Source organism: Haliotis rufescens, unplaced genomic scaffold (assembly GCF_023055435.1).
Source record: "Haliotis rufescens isolate VD_foot unplaced genomic scaffold, xgHalRufe1.0.p SCAF_15, whole genome shotgun sequence".
Classification (NCBI taxonomy): domain Eukaryota; kingdom Metazoa; phylum Mollusca; class Gastropoda; order Lepetellida; family Haliotidae; genus Haliotis; species Haliotis rufescens.
The window spans coordinates 2,288,374-2,306,241 of record NW_025963835.1 but is presented as its reverse complement, the minus strand read 5'-3'; the positions used below and the strand labels follow the sequence as shown (position 1 = coordinate 2,306,241).

The following is a 17,868-nucleotide window of genomic DNA, read 5'->3' as shown; positions in this document are numbered from 1 at the left end:
AGCACAATGACAAACAAGTGAGGCGCTTGTAAAATCTACACAGGAAAATTCGCGTTTCAAACACATTTCAGCCAAAAGTAAAGTATTTAGTATTTTTTCAAATTCAAAATATCATTTTTTTCAACATGTAAATATGATTTCTAAAGATAGTTTGCAATATTTTCTCTTCTGCTGAATTCTCATCAATTCATGAAACATTTAGAGAAGGAACGTGGTCTCATCTGGTGTCCCACTCCTTAATTTTGCTGCAATATTGCTAAAAGCGGCGTAAAACAGAACTAACTCACTCTACACGATGCATATATACAAATCATCTTTGTCAGTCCCTCTTAGCCTGTTATTTATTTCAGCAAAATTAAGGAGTGGGACAATAATATACCCAGGAAACAACGTCTATGTGCACTCTGTAACTCTCCATCAATATCTCATGAATTCCATCGGGGGGGGGGGGGGCAGCTCTTCAGGCGGAATGGCGGGTAATATCAAGGGCAACCATACGCATGTTTATCAATAGTATGCCATGGCCACGGTCCTAACTATTTTTGCGGACACCCCACTTTGTAAACAGGTACACAAAAAGGGACTGACATGTTGACCTCACAGTGTAATGGAATCTTCCAGAATACAGATTTTATCTTTTTAGATTTTGTTACAATGTAGAAAAATGAGACTTGTGCCATAGATGCTTGTATCAAAGGAATTATCATCAGCTTCTTTTCTCAAGATTGACATCCAGAAGCTATTTAACAGACTGTTAGCATCTGTCAGATTTCACGTACACTTTGAGATGGCGACCATTCGTGCTGTGGGGACGGAGTTGATGCCACTTTTCACAGACAGTTTGGCGCAAAACCCAGGAACTTTGAATTACTTCTGCATACAATGCTGCATAACACTCACACCATATATTGATCTACACGCCCGAAATAAATTTTCGACATTTATCGTCATTACACCTTCACTATAATTTCACCAGTTCCCTTATTTTGTTGTCGGCAGTATATAGTATGGCCGCCAAGGGCAGGGCTTTTGACACGCAAGGTGTAACATATGATATTGATAATGCCAATCTTGTTTTCGATGCAGCTTTGAAGAAACGATTTAGAAAGTACATTATATGAAAACAAATCAATCAGAAGTAGAATCCCAAATTGATACAACAAAAGGAGATATCGGTTAACGGCTAACACGATACGAGGTATTAAATATAGTTAATTCTTAAAGTTTGTTCAGAGGAGTAGGGTTTCGAAGACATGTACCCAAAAACAAAGCAAAACACACTTTACCCCGATATATCGATCCTACCAAGTTACTTTTGACATGCAACCCAGGCAACATAAGAAAGGAAACATATGGCATCAAAGTTCATCAAACTTTCAATAAATGTTTTTACAAAAAATAACTAAAGTAGAATATCTGCGAAAAGATCAGAGGTTAATCTGATGCACGCAACCAAAAACGTATATAAGAAAAAGGTTGAGACAGTTTTTGTGTATTAAGTATGGAGACACTTTCTGGAACGTTTGGAAGCATTTCTTCCAGTCGGTACAGAGAAATATAGTGCAATTTAACATACATACTATAGTGCAGAAATGCTTGTAAAAAATATGTTTTTCAAGATAATATCATAGATAACAGAATCGTCTGAAACGCCCCAGCACTGTTTGACGTCATTGATGAGTATGGTTTTACGCTGCTTTTAGCAATAATCCAGCAATATCACGGCGGGGGACACCAGAAATGGGCTTCACACATTGTACCCATGTCGGGAATTGAACCCGGGTCTTAGGCGTGACGAGCGAACGTTTTAACCACTAGGCTACCCGACCGCCCCAGAATGCTCTGTTACCTTTAGAAGCACCCTCTTTCTAAGTGAACACTCGGGGCACGGGTGGCCCAGTCGTCTAAGGCGCCGCGATTCGCTGTGCAGGGTTGCGTCCCTTGGGCACGCCAGAAACCTATGATTGTGGGTTCGAATCCCGGTTCGCCCCGATAATGTTTCTAGGTTTGTCAGCACCATACCCGTGCTCGTGGGTTTCACCGAAGTGGTAGACGTCTGAGACCTGCATCACTTCGGGCTTTCCTCCCACATTAAGCTGACACGCCGTGATATAACTGGAATACTGTTAAAAGCGGCGTTAAACCCAACTCACTCACTCACTAACTGAACACTCACATCTGTGAAACAGACATGACGTCAGTCTGGACACTGAGACAGTCTAACCGTCCCAGCAGTAATATGGCTGATTTAGTGTCGTTTCGTACCCAGCTGGATGCTCATGGCATTAAACCACTGTTTCCATTCATCCAGGCTGGATATGAACTTTGCAGACAACAATGAATGCCCCCACACTGGAAAAAAACAATAAAAATAAATGCTCACAGAATGCTGCGTCTAATAATGTATTTCATATACTTGTATGACCTGAGGTATGTCTGGGTTCTTTTTTTATCCTCCTTTAGTTATTCTTAATTATTTATGCTCAACATAAAGTTGTGCTTGCAAGTATGTTTACTTGTTTGTTTGTTTTTAACGCCGCACTCGGCAATATTCCAGGTAAATGAGGCGATCTGTAAATAATCGAGTCTGGACCAGACAATCCAGTGAGTGACATGAGCATCGATCTACGCAATTGGGATACTATGACATGCATCAAACAAGTCAGCGAGCCTGACCACCCGATTCCGTTAGTCGCCTTTTACGACATGCGTTGGTTGCCGAAGATCTATTCTAACCCTAATCTTCACGGGCCCTGCAACTGAAGTGCTCAGTTGAATATAAGTACTGGAAAAGGTGTCACGCAACCCTTTTTCGACGGCCTCTAAGGTGTGCTCCAGAGCTTCTGATCTGGTTGATAATGAATGTTGAAACGGTAGAGGATTTACGGTAGTAGCAGTATTGTGGAATACAACACTGACGCACGAACTGTGTCAGGTCAGAAGGTGATATGGTTAATCACAGGCAATTGTTTCTAAGGTTAAGTTCTAGCTTACTTGCCGAGGAAATAAGACATCACTTTTAATACTTGTCTAGGGACGAAGTGATGTTTGTCCAGTTATTATGCACAGTTTTGGTCATCGTCAACATCTGTGATGACGTTTCTGCAGCAGGACGTCCACGCCATATTGTGTTCATCGTGGCGGATGATCTCGGTATGATTTGATTTCGAAAATTTAATTTCCCCACGCTGCAATTTGGGAAAATGTTCAACAAGCGTTACACTATTTCATGAAGCGAATTTTCATTTTTCTGGATATCACATGTTCCTGTACGGACAAATCATTGAAAGTGACCATTGACTGAACTCACTATGTACATATACTAGTAGTTAAGCGTCGTTTTATGTAAGAAACCTTTTGAAGTCAGTGGATAAAATACGACTTCAGTTATTAGCATATATTCACTGGCTAAAATTACTTCATTCTATTCTGCAAGTGAATGATTTGTCACATGTTCATCAATCTTCGGTGCAGTATCGTATATCATTTTGCATAATTTATGACTGATCCTTTATTTTATTTATCCTGAGTTTTATTATTAAGTGAGTTAGTTACATCAAGGTCAACCTTATATTGAGAAGGTGAGGTGAGGTGAGGTGAGGTGAGGTGAAATGGGGTTTAACGTCGCGTCCAAGATTATTGCACTTATATAGAGACGTGCATGCTTGTACTAGTCCGGACTGATGTCGATTTATAGTGCTAGCACACTGAGATACCATGCCGCAGTTTAACATGAATACCACACTCAGACACAGTATACTGACTCCGAGCCGACCAGTCCTTGTTTTAGCCCCTTCATGCCGAGCGCCAGACAGGGTAACAACAAGTACCATCTTCTAACGTCTTTTGGTATGACGCGGCTGGGGATCGAACCCCGGACCTTCCGCTCTCCGGGCCGACGCTCTACCATTAGACCACGGAGACGGTCCATATTGAGAAGGCCCGTAGTGATGCAGTTAGTAGAAGTTTACCAATTTGGCGCGGTGAGAGAAGATTATGAAGCGTACTTGGCACGAGTCTGTGACTCGAACCTACGAGCAATACTGTATTAAGCCTAACGAAGAAGCGTTCGGCCAACAATGATATGGTATTATCTGTGCTGAATTAGAAATTATATTGGTATTGTGTAATTCACCATACCATCAGCAATTGCAGACATTTTCACTGATGCCTTTGTATTTGAACGCACACCTCACTGATATCATTGTGGTATATAATCATCCGTCTCAACAGATGATTTCAACTTTTGAAACGATTTTCAGGATGGAACGATGTTGGCTTCCATAACCCAGATATGATCACACCCAACATCGACAAGCTGGCAACAGAAGGCTTGATACTGAATCATTCCTATGTCCAACCGCTCTGCAGTCCGTGAGTAGCAGAAGGCTTGATGCTGAATCAATCTTATGTCCAACCGCTCTGCAGTCCGCGAGTAGCAGAAGGCTTGATACTGAATCAATCTTATGTCCAACCGCTCTGCAGTCCGTGAGTAGCAGAAGGCTTGATACTGAATCATTCCTATGTTCAACCGCTCTGCAGTCCATAAGTAGTGGAAGGCTTGACACTGAATCATTTCTATGTACAACCCCTCTGCAGTCCGTAAGTAGCAGAATGCTTGACACTGAATCATTTCTATGTACAACCCCTCTGCAGTCCGTAAGTAGCAAAATGCTTGACACTGAATCATTCTTATGTTCAACCCCTCTGCAGTCCATAAGTAGTGCAAGGCTTGACACTGAATCATTCCTACGTACAACCCCTCTGCAGTCCGTAAGTAGTGCAAGGCTTGACACTGAATAATTCCTATGTTCAACCGCTCTGTAGTCCGTAAGTAGCAGAATGCTTGACACTGAATCATTCTTATGTTCAACCCCTCTGCAGTCCGTACGTAGCAGAATGCTTGACACTGAATCATTCCTATGTTCAACCCCTCTGCAGTCCATAAGTAGTGCAAGGTTTGACACCGACTCATTCCTATGCACAACCCCTCTGCAGTCCGTAAGTAGTGCAAGGCTTGAGACTGAATCATTCTTGTGTTCAACCTCTCTGCAGTCCGTAAGTAGTGCAAGGCTTGAGACTGAATCATTCTTGTGTTCAACCTCTCTGCAGTCCGTAAGTAGTGAAAGGTTTGATACTGAATCAACCTTATGTCGAAACACTCTGCAGTTAGTAAGTGAGTGAGTGAGTTGGGTTTAACGGCGCTTTGAACACTATTCTAAGTCTGTAAGTAGCAGAATACTTTATGCTGAATGACCTTTATGTCGCACCACTATACAGTCCGTATGTACAGACGGCGTGATACTGATTCGTTCCTATGTCCAACCCCTGGTCTCTTCAATATTGGTCGAGTTGGTTGATTCTCAAACCTAATTAATACTGTCTGATACTTTTCAAAATATTCAGTTGAAGGGAGCTGTCAATTCAATTCAATTTAATGTTTTCAAGACCATATGACCATATAACATGCATGCATATTATGCAATTATTTTACATTGCACATGCATCGTGGTATTGCACGTCAGTTCTGAATATAAATACAATATACATATATTTTGACAGATGAAAAATATTCTCAAGTATTTTACAATTAATTATTGACATCATATCGTTGGGTGGTTGTTTGATATTTGATACGTTGTATTAGCGCACAAGTGTTTTGAAGGGTGTATTACAAGCTATTGTCCAAATTAGCTGAGGAGTTATAATTAGATCTAGATATTTAAATTTACACAGACTAACATTTTTGCCTGTTTATCATTTCTCCTTCCAATGCCCAGGCCCATTTGTTGAAAAACGATTTATTCTGAGGCTAAAAAACCCAATAATCTTGGTCCTCAGGCACCACCCGCATCATCATAAAGTCTGCAGCACGTTTTGTTTTTATTTCCATTTTCAAAAAAATATAAAAATCCTCATACTTAAACACAACGCACCAAAACAAATTGAAATTGGAAGCAAAAACGAAAGAACTTTATGCTGATGTGGGCATGGCTTGAGAACCAAGACTATTATTTTTTTAGCCTAATATACGACACCAAAGATAAAGACATCCTCTCTCATCCGTTGAACGGCGACCCTGGTGACAAGTTTGTGTACAGAATCTCAGCAAGTCCCTAGTTATGGTGATACAATATGGCATATGAAGATTTATTCCGGTGAATATAATTTGTATAACGGATACCAGTGTTGGCCATGCCTTCGTGATTTACGACGATAGTTTACAATGTATGCTAATGTTGTGAACACCCGATTCTGTCCTAATACTGGACTTCACCTGCCATGGCATGGTAGATTAACTATTTAAGGATTGACTGTGTATTTGTTTCGGTTCATTGAGGTATGAATCGAAAAACAATTTGCAAACTGTATGAATCCGCGTAGCGGATTCTTACAAAAGTTTGCACATTGGTTTTTCGATTCATACCTCAATGAACCGAAAAAAATACACAGCCAATCCTTATAATTAAATTCGACAGCATAAAACATGTTTTATCTACAATAGTTTAACCAAAAACAGTTGTATATATCAAAACATACAAAAATGGCGAGATTGATAAACATTCCAGGTGTAGGAATACATACTGTGGCGTGACATGAATCAGGTGATTGTTTAATTTATGCACATAAATTGACACGCCTACACTGTCAGTAACCAATCAACGGAGAGCAGGATCAAAACAATGTTCATTGGACCTGTCAGTTAAGACAAGTGGCGAAAAGAACTGCAACAGTCAGACTGTAACGAACTGGAAGAAATATGTCCGAGAGAAGGCGGCTGTTTTAAAATTACATGGTCAGTTACCGCCAGATTAAAACATTACCTCCCTGATTACAGTAAAACACAGTTGGAAAAATGCTAGTTAGAAAGGAAACCCGAAGACATGAAAGTTGAACCGAGGCGAGCAGAAAAAAAACAGGCGACCGAGCCTGCACGTTTGCTGTTTCATTCATTCTCGGCCTTCGGTTTCAAAGGTTTGTTTTGACAATGAATATGCATGAAAGTCGCTAAATGTCCTGTGCATGACGAGACACGTGAGCAGAAAGGGATCCCTCGGCTGTAATATTTGGATTCCCCGACATTCCGAAGTAATAAAAGAAGTGCGCCTCGGTGGGCGTGGCTTAATTTTTTTACATTCATTGGGAAATGAATGCAATAACACGTGACCAATTCAGCTAATCAGAATGCAGGAATTTCCATGAACACAACAAAAATTTAATTATAGAAACATGAACAAATCGGGTGTTCCTTAACTTATTTTGTGTGGTATATTTATACATGTCCTACATGCAGGTCGAGAAGTGCGTTCATGTCTGGCTATTACCCCTTCAAGACAGGGTTGCAGGTGAGTGGTGCCGTGAGAGTGCATGTTGTTTTACGCAGTCAGCAATATTCCAGTTATGTCGATTAGCAAGGTTTGTACCTGGGAGACCGCCACCGTGGTCTAGTGGGAGGGGAAGGTCCGAGGTTCGATGCCCGGCCCCGGCATACCAAAAGACGTTAAAATATGGTACCTGTTGTTACCCTACCGGGCGCTCGGCATAAAGGGGCTTAAACTAGGGACTGGTCGGCTCGGAATAAGTATCCTGTGTCTGAGTGGGGTATTTATGTTAAACTGCGGCATGGTATCTCAGTGAGCTAGCACTATAAATCGGCATCAGTCCGGACTAGTACAAGCAGCCACACACACACGTGCATGCACGTCGCTATATAAGTGCGATAATCTTGGACACCTCACCTCACCTTGTACCTGGGTGCCGTTGTACAAAGCCATCTTACCGCTTAGGCGACCGTAACTCCCATACCTTAACACAGACTTACGACAGCCGTAGCGCTAAGGTTGTTTTGTACAACGACACCCAGGTAAACAAGGGGTTGATAGCCTGAACAACGATCCACACGTTCGGTGTACATTGACACATAAGACGCCAGGGACACACACAACATAACAACTCTATCCTTTTCAGTCGACGCATACGACAAGCATTTGGTCCTGTGGACACATTCCACCAGCGACCCCTCACGGGGGCATTTTGACCGACAACAATCTATATTTGTCATTGAAGGCATTGACCACGTCGAGGAAGCGAGTGAGTATGGTTTTACGCCGCTTTTAGCAATATTCCAGCAATATCACGGCGGGGATACCAGAAATGGGATTCACACGTTTTACAGATGTAAGGATCGAACCCGGATCTTAGCGTGTCGAGCGAACGTGAATTCAAACTGTTACAACATTCTGAGTGAGTGAGTGAGTATGGTTTTACGCCGCTTTTAGCAATATTCCAGCAATATCACGGCGGAGGACACCAGAAATGGGCTTCACACATTGTACCCATGTCGGGAATCGAACCCGGGTCTTTGGCGTGACGAGCGAACACTTTATCCACTAGGCTACCCGACCGCCCCGTTACAACGTTCTGAAAAATGGATGAATAATGATATAAGTGTAATCTGTAAAATATGTCACGGAACAATCCTCTTTTACAGCATCTGGTTATTGTGAATTACCAGCCCGTCTGTCTGCCCCTGAACATCACGATCCTGCCGCAGAAATTGAAGCAGCTGGGCTATGCCACACACATCATAGGGAAGTATGTATACGAGCATTAACTTAAGGAAAACAAGTCAATAGTAGTTAGTAGGGGAGTAGGATTATACACCGCTTGGAAAAATATTGCGGCAAAACCACAATAGGCTGCAAACATTGCATCCATGCCGAGAAGACCCGACTGCGGGGCTTTGGCGTGACGAGTGACCACTTGATCCACTAGGCTACCCGACAACCTTCAGTTTAGTAGTAGTCGTTCCCAATAAGCTCCCGTGTAAAAGTATACTTATACATTTTGAAAATTGGATTTGACCAAAACATTCCAAACGTTATCAAAACATTACTGTCGCCGAAAACAGTGCAAACTTATGGTCCAAAACACAACTATGTAAAGACCGTCTCCGTGGTCTAATGGTAGAGCGTCCGCCCGGAGAGCGGAAGGTCCGGGGTTCGATCCCCAGCCGCGTCATACCAAAAGACATTAAAAGATGGTACTTGTTGTTACCCTGTCTGGCGCTCGGCGTTAAGGGGCTTAAACAAGGACTGGTCGGCTCGGAGTCAGTATACTGTGTCTGAGTGGGGTATTCATCTTAAACTGCGGCATGGTATCTCTAGCTAGCACTATAAATCGGCAACAGTCCGGACTAGTACAAGCAGCCACACACACATACACGTGCATGCACGTCACTATATAAGTGCAATAATCTTGGACGCGACGTTAAACCCCATTTCACCTCACCTCACAACTATGTAAGGTATCAAACACATCACCATCGAGTAACCTTTTCTTGTTTGTTTTAATTTTAGCCACCATCAGACATGGTGTATACTTTCTTTTGCCCGGCTGATAAGGTGTTAACATTGACGGTTAAAATCATAAATGTCCATGCAGTAGCAGATGCATTTAATAGTAGCAGTAGCAGATGTAGTAGAAGTGTCAGTGGAAGGCACAGCAGCATCAGCAACAACAACAGCAGCAGTAGTAGTAGTCGTGGAAGCATTAGTAGCAGCAGATGTCCCCCACCTGTATAAAGGCTACATTATTCCTGTCGTGTGATCCAGGTGGCACACTGGGTTCTGTAGTTGGAATTGCACCCCGACGTACCGTGGCTTTGACAGCTTCTTCGGCTACTACAACGCCCAGGAAGACTACTACACGCACACAACTCTCGATTACCTGGACTTCCGCAACAACACCAGCCCCGAGAAGACCGACAACGGCACATACTCAACGGTAACGTATCGACCAAGAACGTATTCAGGATCAGGCGGTTACAATGGCACATGACTATGGGTATTTTTAGATGGCTTTGTGGATGCTTGTGGTGTCTGAGGCGTCGCAATTCGATTTAAGCAATGGTTTCTTCCCTTAGGAGTACCAGGATCCACTGGTCGTGGGTTCGAATCTACATTTTGATCGTAATCTTTGAACGTTTACGATTTGCGTTGTTGTGTGTTCTTCCTCGTTCAGCTGGCATGTCATAATAAATCATATTGTTGGAATCGGCATTAAAACGCTTTAAGTATCACAGTTTTGGCATCACTGTTTCAGCATCACTGTTTCAGCATCACAGTTTTGGCATCACAGTTTTGGCATCACTGTTTTGGCATCACAATTTCAGCATCACTGTTTCAGTATCGGTTTGCTGATGAAGCCATCGGCATCATCGAGCGCCATGACAAGACCCGGCCGTTGTTTCTGTACCTTCCGTTTCAAGCCGTCCACGCCCCCATAGAGGTAATACTTCCTGACATGCATTCGTAATGTTTCTGGTCTTTTGACAAAAAATTATATATGTACCTGTTATATGTTTTTCATATTTTAAAGGTTCCCGAAAAGTATGAAGCAATGTATCCGAACGTAAAGACGGAAGGTCGTCGTAAATATTGTGGTATGTATGAAATAGATATCTCAAGAAAGTTCATATTTCTTATTTATCAGTTGTTGTTATGGTCGGAGACCGCCTCCGTGGTCTAGTGGTAGAGGGTCCGCCCGGAGAGCGGAAGGTCCGGGATCGATCCCCGACCGCGTCATACCAAAAGACGTTAAAAGATGGTACTTGTTGTTACCCTGTCTGGCTCTCGGCGTTAAGGGGCTAAAACAAGGACTGGTCGGCTCGGAGTCAGTATACTGTGTCTGAGTGGGGTATTCATGTTAAACTGCGGCATGGTATCTCAGTGAGCTAGTACTATAAATCGGCATCAGTCCGCACTAACACAAGCAGCCACACAAACATACACACGTACATGCACGTCGCTATATAAGTGCAATAATCTTGGACGCGACGTTAAACCACATTTAACCTCACCTGCCATGGTCGGAAAATTATTCAGTTGGCTTTGAAAAAGTAAATCTCTGAGTTTCAAACTGTGAAACAGTTATACATATTATGCAATTGACTTTGATGTTATTTAAAAAAATTGAATGATTATCAGTTACTCAAATATGCATATTAAGTTTATTTTGCAGAAATAATATTTTCACAGACTTCTGGATTGCCATGTTTCAAGGAATGGTCTCAGTAGTCTTCAGCAACCCATGCTTGCCGTAAAAGGCGACTATGCTTGTCGAAAGAGGCGACTAACGGGATCGGGTGGTCAGGCTCGCTAACTTGGTTGATGCATGTCATCGTATCCCAATTGCGTGGATCGATGTTCATGATGTTAATCACTGGATTGTCTGGTCCAGACTCGATTATTTACAGACCGCTGTCATATAGCTGGAATATTGCGGCGTTAAACAACAAACAAACAAACAGTGGTTGTCATAGGGATTTTCATGCTTCAAGGAATGGTCTCAGCTCTTGACGACGCAATTGGTAACATTACAAAAGCCTTGACAAGCAGTGGATTAATGGAAGACACACTGATTCTGTTTACTGCCGATGTAAGTATAACTTTATACCATCTATCATTCAGTGGGCGCAGTGATAGGATCCACCTGCATGACAGCAGCACACTTTCTGTAATGGACGAATCGAATCATTACAAGGAACACCTATTACGCCATTATAACAGCCAACAGCGACTAAACTTCCTCAATGTGCAAAATCGTAGTTGGTCGGGTAGCCAAATGGTTAAAGCGTTCGCTCGTCATGCCAAAGACCCGGGTTCGATTTCCCACATGGGTACGATATGTGAAGCCCATTTCTGGTGTCCCACGCCTTGATATTGCTGGAATATTGCTACAAGCGGCGTAGGACCATACTAACTCACTCCCTTCTTTCAGAATGGTGGCTGGATCACCGAACACGGCAACAATTACCCCCTGCGAGGAGGCAAGGTGACTGTGTACGAGGGGGGAACGAGGGCAGTAGCATTCATGCACGGATCCGGTCTCCAGAAAACCGGAACTGTGTTTGACGGGTGAGCAGTACCAGCGTTGCAACAACAACAATAATAATAATGATAATAATAATCATAATAATTATTATTAAAGCTACAAGCAGCTATGTCGGGCTCCGAGTGACACCAACGCACAAACGCACGCACAAACGTACTCAAAAACGCACACACGGCCTTGGCATTTTTATAGTATCTGGAATTCAACTGTCAACATAATCGGGCAACTGAGCGAACGAAAAACGGTGCTTTTCACAATGGTGTGGCCGTACATACGACATACAAAACGAGAGTTTTAATACCATTAGCGCAAAGCCAATAAGCTTCAGTGACTGAAAGAATGAGTTCACTGCCGTACCTGCGGACACACAAACGCAGCCAAGGACGGGAAACGCCCCGCTATAAAGCGGGGAGCGCAGCTCCGCTTGGGCAGGCTCAGTTTTTGCTTGAACCAACGCCAACGAAGTTAGACACCGCTTGCGGGATATAGCCTCTTCGAAATTGGCGTATGCCTGAGTGACCCAGGGTGTTTTAAACCCTACCTCGTCCATGTTCGAATCCATAAAGGATTTGTCTGTACCAACGCTGGTGTAAGGCACCGCTACGAAACTGTCGTGTGGCGGAGTGTCCCAGGGTGTTCTAAACCCAATTCAGATCTCGATCATGTTGGAATCCTCAAATGGTTTGCTTGTAACATGGCCGTTTACTGTTATCCACCGCTTGCTAGACATCGCCACTCTGGAATTGGCATAAGCCAAAGTGTTCCAGGGTGTTCTAAACCCATTTCTGACTTCGTCCATGTTCGAATCCTCAAATGGTTTGCTTGTACCAACGTCGTTTACTGATGTCTACCGGTGTCGGTCGGGTAGCCTAGTGGTTAAAGCGTTCGCTCGTTACGCCGAAGACCCGGGTTCGATGCCCGACATGGGTACAAAGTGTGAAGTCCATTTCTGGTGTCCCCCGCCGTGATATTGCTGGAATATTGCTAAAAGCGGCGTAAAACCATACTCACTCACTCACTGTTATCTATACAGCTTGCTAGACATCGTCGCTCTGGAATTGGCATAAGCCGGGGTGTCACAGAGTGTTCTAAACCCATTTCCGACATCGACCATGTTCGAATCCTCAAATGGTTTGCTTGTACCGACGCCGTCAAAAGTAAGCCCCCGTAGAAATTGGCAAATGGGAAAAGAGGACATGCATCAACCAAGTCAGCGAGTCTGACCACCTGATCCCATTAGTTGCCTCTCATGACAAGCACAGTCGCCTCTTGAGACAGGCATGTCTCGCTGAAGACTAATTCTAGCCCTGATCGTCAAGGGTAGTATACATAATGCTGAAGACATTTGCAACAAGAATGGCTATTGCTGTTGAGTCTCTGCAAAGCCAGTGAATGGGGGTTAATCGTAGATTGCTGGGGCGCTTCCTTCAGTATTTCTACACAAATCTATTTTTTGACTAAAACACCCGGTCAGTAAACACATGAATTCATTCTGAACATGAATTAGTATTACCCGAGCTGTCTTATGGAGGTTTACAGTCCCACAAGATCGCACCCTACCGGGTATACATTTACTGCTTGGTGATCATATTTCGAACAAAGACAATTTCGAAAAATCGACAATTTGTAACCTTGATTTTCCCGATATGAATATTCAAAGTTGGAATAAAACGTTAAGAAAAAGTAAAAAATAATGCTATCTTTTATATCCCGTCAAATACGTTATTTGGTGCCAGTGAATGGAATCGGTAAAAGGTTTATATATGTTCAATACATATAAATTACAATACAGGTTAGACAAAGACTTATTTGGGGCGAGGTAGAACCAGTGCTTTATGACGTGAGCATTGATCCATCATACTGGAGTTCCCGTATCCGGGGCTACTCTGTAGAAAGGAGGATACACACCCCCAGCCCCTGTTGTTTGTTGATGGTGTTAAATGACGTCTCTGGATAACGTCGTGTTGTCGTTGCAGAATGATCCACGCCGTAGACTGGCTGCCCACCCTGACAGCAGCTGCCGGAGGGACCCCAGGTACAGTAGGGCGTGGCCATCGAATTACGTTTACAGAGTGATGTGATACAATCTAATAAGATAATATTGCTTTGGGATTCTCTCTAGGGAAGGGGCGGTGAGGCGGTGGGGCGGTGAGGCGGTGGGGCGGCGGAGCGTTGGGGCGTCGGGGCGGTGGGGTGGCGGGGCGGTGGGGCGGTGGGACGGTGGGGCGCTGAGGCGGTGGGGCGGTGGGGCCGTGTGGCGGCGTGGCGGTGAGGCGGTGTGGCGGTGGGGCGGTGGGGCGGTGTGGCGGTGAGGCGGTGAGGCGGTGGGGCGGTGTGGCGGTGAGGCGGTGAGGCGGTGAGGCGTCGGGGCGGTGGGGTGGCGGGGCGGTGTGGCGGTGAGGCGGTGAGGCGGTGAGGCGGTGGGGCGGTGTGGCGGTGAGGCGGTGAGGCGGTGAGGCGGTGGGGCGGTGAGGCGGTGGGGCGGTGTGGCGGTGAGGCGGTGGGGCGGTGAGGCGGTGGGGCGGTGAGGCGGTGGGGCGGTGTGGCGGTGAGGCGGTGAGGCGGTGGGGCGGTGTGGCGGTGAGGCGGTGAGGCGGTGAGGCGTCGGGGCGGTGGGGTGGCGGGGCGGTGGGGCGATGGGGCGATGGGGCGGTGGGTGCAGCCTAGTGGTTAAAGCGGTCGCTCGCAACTCATAAGGCCCGGGTTCGATTCCCCACATGGCTATTTCATGAAATCCATTTCTGGTGTCCCTCGCCGTGTTTTTGATGGAATATTGGTAATACTCACTCTCTGGAGAAGCATATGCTTCCACAGGCATGATCAGGTGAGGTATGCCCCTGGCGTTCATCCCCCCTTCTTTAAACATCCCACACAGGATGTGAGCACAATTACGACAAATAGCAGCTTTCAAGCTTTCTTCTCGACATCACTTCGGGCTTTCATCCTGCTTGAAGCTGACACGCCGTGATATGACGGTAACACTCTTCAAAGCGGCGTTGAACTCACCCACTCTTCTCTATAATCATTGGGGATGTTGTTTTGAAATTCAGAGACCTCAAATCACTTTCCCAAAACATGTATGAAATCTTCACAAATTTATTAAACTCGATCAAAACTCATATTTTGTGAAAAAGGTCTTTATATTTACTTGTTGCTTCTTGATTGATCTGAAGTTATGTACACAATATACAGATTATCTATTGGGCGAGAGGCCGGTCACATGACCGCGAAACTGACGTTCATAAGCGTATGAACGACATGTTTTGACGTTCATACCTTTTTTCCGAGACTGTGTTCTTGAAATGACGCAAACACTTGCGGAAACGTTATTTCTGACAATTTAGGTCCACTTTGATCTTTATTGTTTGACTGTATTGCCCTCAGTGTAAAGACAATGTCACGCGTACTTAACGAAATTATGTCTGAATGAAATAGTCTTGGACAATAAAAATAAACGAAGTGACTTTAAATTTGTGTGAGATCTTTGGAGTATGAAAGTGAAAGTCAATTCTTAACTTATTTAAAACCGAACTGGACAGTATTTCAGTCGTTTCACAGCATGTCAGCTGGATGTGGTTGGAAAACCCGAAGTTAATCAGGTCAATGACGTTTACGTTTACGTTAACTTTAGTGAAACCTATAAGCACGGGGATGGTGCTGACAAATCAAGAAACGTAACCAGGGCGAATCGAGATTCGAACCAAGAACAAAGGTTTCTAGGGGGCGTAACTCTGCACAGACAATTACGGCGCCGCAGACGACTGGGCCTGACATATCGCTATTATTTATTGACAGCCAAAGCATATAGTAACCTATTATTCAATTTGTGTACAGTTCGGACCCAGGGGTATTCATTATGGTCAGGGGCGGTCGGGTAGCCGAGTGATTAAAGCGTTCGCTCGTCACGCCGAAGACCCGGGTTCGATTCCCGACATGGGTACAATGTGTGAAGCCCATTTTTGGAGTCCCCCGCCGGGACACATACTCACTCACTCATTATGGTCAACATCGGAATGTCAACACAAACATGAAAATGTCCCACCTTCATTTTGTTATGTGTAGTGACAGACCGGGACGGCATCAACCTATGGCCTAGTCTCAGCTCAGCCTCCCCTTCACCCCGCACTGAGGTCGTCTACAACTACGACTCACACCCCTTCCCGGAAGAGGGACATGCAGCCATCAGGTAGGGAGTGTCATGCTGTAAATTGTGTAAGATGAGGCAAGTACTCGAAAAACGTATCGACACACTGTTTCAACAGACAGGTAGATACGTAAATGGAAGGATGCCATTAACAGTTTATTGCATTCGAAAATGATAGGTGATTTGAGGTGAAATGGGGTTTAACGTCGCGTCCAAGATAATTGCACTTATATACCGACGCGCATGCACGTGTGTGTGTGTGTGTGTGTGTGTGTGTGTGTGTGTGTGTGTGGCTGCTTGTACTAGTCCGGACTGATGCCGATTTATAGTGCTAGCTCACTGAGATACCATGCCGCAGTTTAACATGAATACCCCACTCAGATACAGTATACTGACTCCGAGCCGACTAGTCCTTGTTTTAGCCCTTTAATGCCGAGCGCCAGACAGGGTAACACCTTTTAACGTCTTTGGTATGACGCGGCTGGGGATCGAACCCCGGACCTTCCGCTCTCCGGGCGGACGCTCCACCATTAGACCACGGCGGCGGTCTCGAAAATGATAAAGACACTGTGATCACCTGACTCCATCCGAACACAAACTTTTTAACGAGTTGAACGCTGGGGATTGTGCGTTCTCTTCGAATGCCTGCTGAATTAGTGTGTCTGAGATTGTGTGAAGGGGTTCGCAATGTTGTTGTTGTTTGTTGTTTAGCGCCGCACTCAGCAAGGTTCCAGCTATATAAAGGCGGTCTGTAAATAATCGAGTATGGACCAGACAATCCAGTGATTGACATCAGCATCGATCCACGCAATTGGGATACGATGACATGCATCAATCAAGCCAGCGAGCCTGACCACCCGATCCCGTTAGTCGCCTCTTTCGACAAGCATAGTCACGATAGCGTATCTTATCACATTGATCTATGCAGAATGGGTGACTACAAACTGATCGATGGCTACCCGGGACTCTACCCTGGCTGGTACAAGCCTGAACAAGTCACATCTGACCTGAACATCACCCACATCAGCGATTGGGCCAACAAGTATCAGCTGTTCAACTTGAAAGGTAAGAACATTCACTGATTTTTAATTATGGTTCTGTCAGACGAGGTAAATGTGAAGTGGAACGATAATCTTTGCCAGTCTCTGTCTAGATCTGTCTGTCTGTCCTGCATTCTCACTCACTCTCACTCCCATTCTCTCTGTGTGTTTCTCTCTCATTCTCTTTCTCTTTCTTTCTCTCATTCTGTCTCTGTCTCTTATTTCTTCTCTGTCTCTCTATCTGTATGTATGAGCGTCAATAACTTCACTCGATCGAGCGTGTGCACATGTGAGTCACTGTTGTGATGTGTGCGACACTCGCTGTCGTGTGTCATTTTGCATGTGTTTAATGCCCACAGATGACCCCAGTGAGCGTAACGACCTCTCCTCCTCTCAACCGGACATGGTGAAGAAGCTTGCTGCCAGACTGGCCTGGTATGAGAAGCAGGCAGTACCACCCAACTTCCCTGAGACCCCCGACCCCAAGAGCAACCCTGCGCTGTACGGCAATGTCTGGTCTCCCGGCTGGTGCTGATAGCTCCGTGTTGTACAACCATGGAATAAAGTCGGTATATAAATGTTAGTTGTGGTTGTATCTACTGCATGTACTATATAGACTTACTCGCGGTTGTCATGCCTGCAATTCGCCCTGCAGAGTTACCTCCCTTGAGCACGCCAGAAACCTGTGACCATTGGGTTCAAATCCCAGATTCGTCCTGATCATGTATGTCGGGTTGTCAGCTGTAAAGTGGCTGAATTAGTATCGTTTCGTACCTAGCTGGTGTCGCT

At 44.7% G+C, this 17,868-nt stretch overlaps 1 protein-coding gene across 1 annotated transcript; it reads left to right on the top strand.

Annotated features, from left to right (window-relative positions):
• Window positions 1-2,935: 2,935 nt before the first annotated feature.
• On the top strand, window positions 2,936-17,657 carry LOC124134914 (arylsulfatase B-like). Its single transcript, XM_046500007.2, has 13 exons — window positions 2,936-3,153; window positions 4,263-4,374; window positions 7,295-7,346; window positions 8,492-8,595; window positions 9,615-9,786; window positions 10,189-10,290; window positions 10,381-10,444; window positions 11,342-11,439; window positions 11,782-11,918; window positions 13,872-13,930; window positions 15,958-16,081; window positions 16,968-17,104; window positions 17,439-17,657. The coding sequence occupies exons 1-13, from the start codon at window positions 3,045-3,047 to the stop codon at window positions 17,612-17,614; spliced, it is 1,446 nt and encodes a 481-aa protein (XP_046355963.2). The 5' UTR covers window positions 2,936-3,044; the 3' UTR covers window positions 17,615-17,657.
• The last annotated feature ends 211 nt before the right edge of the window (window positions 17,658-17,868 follow it).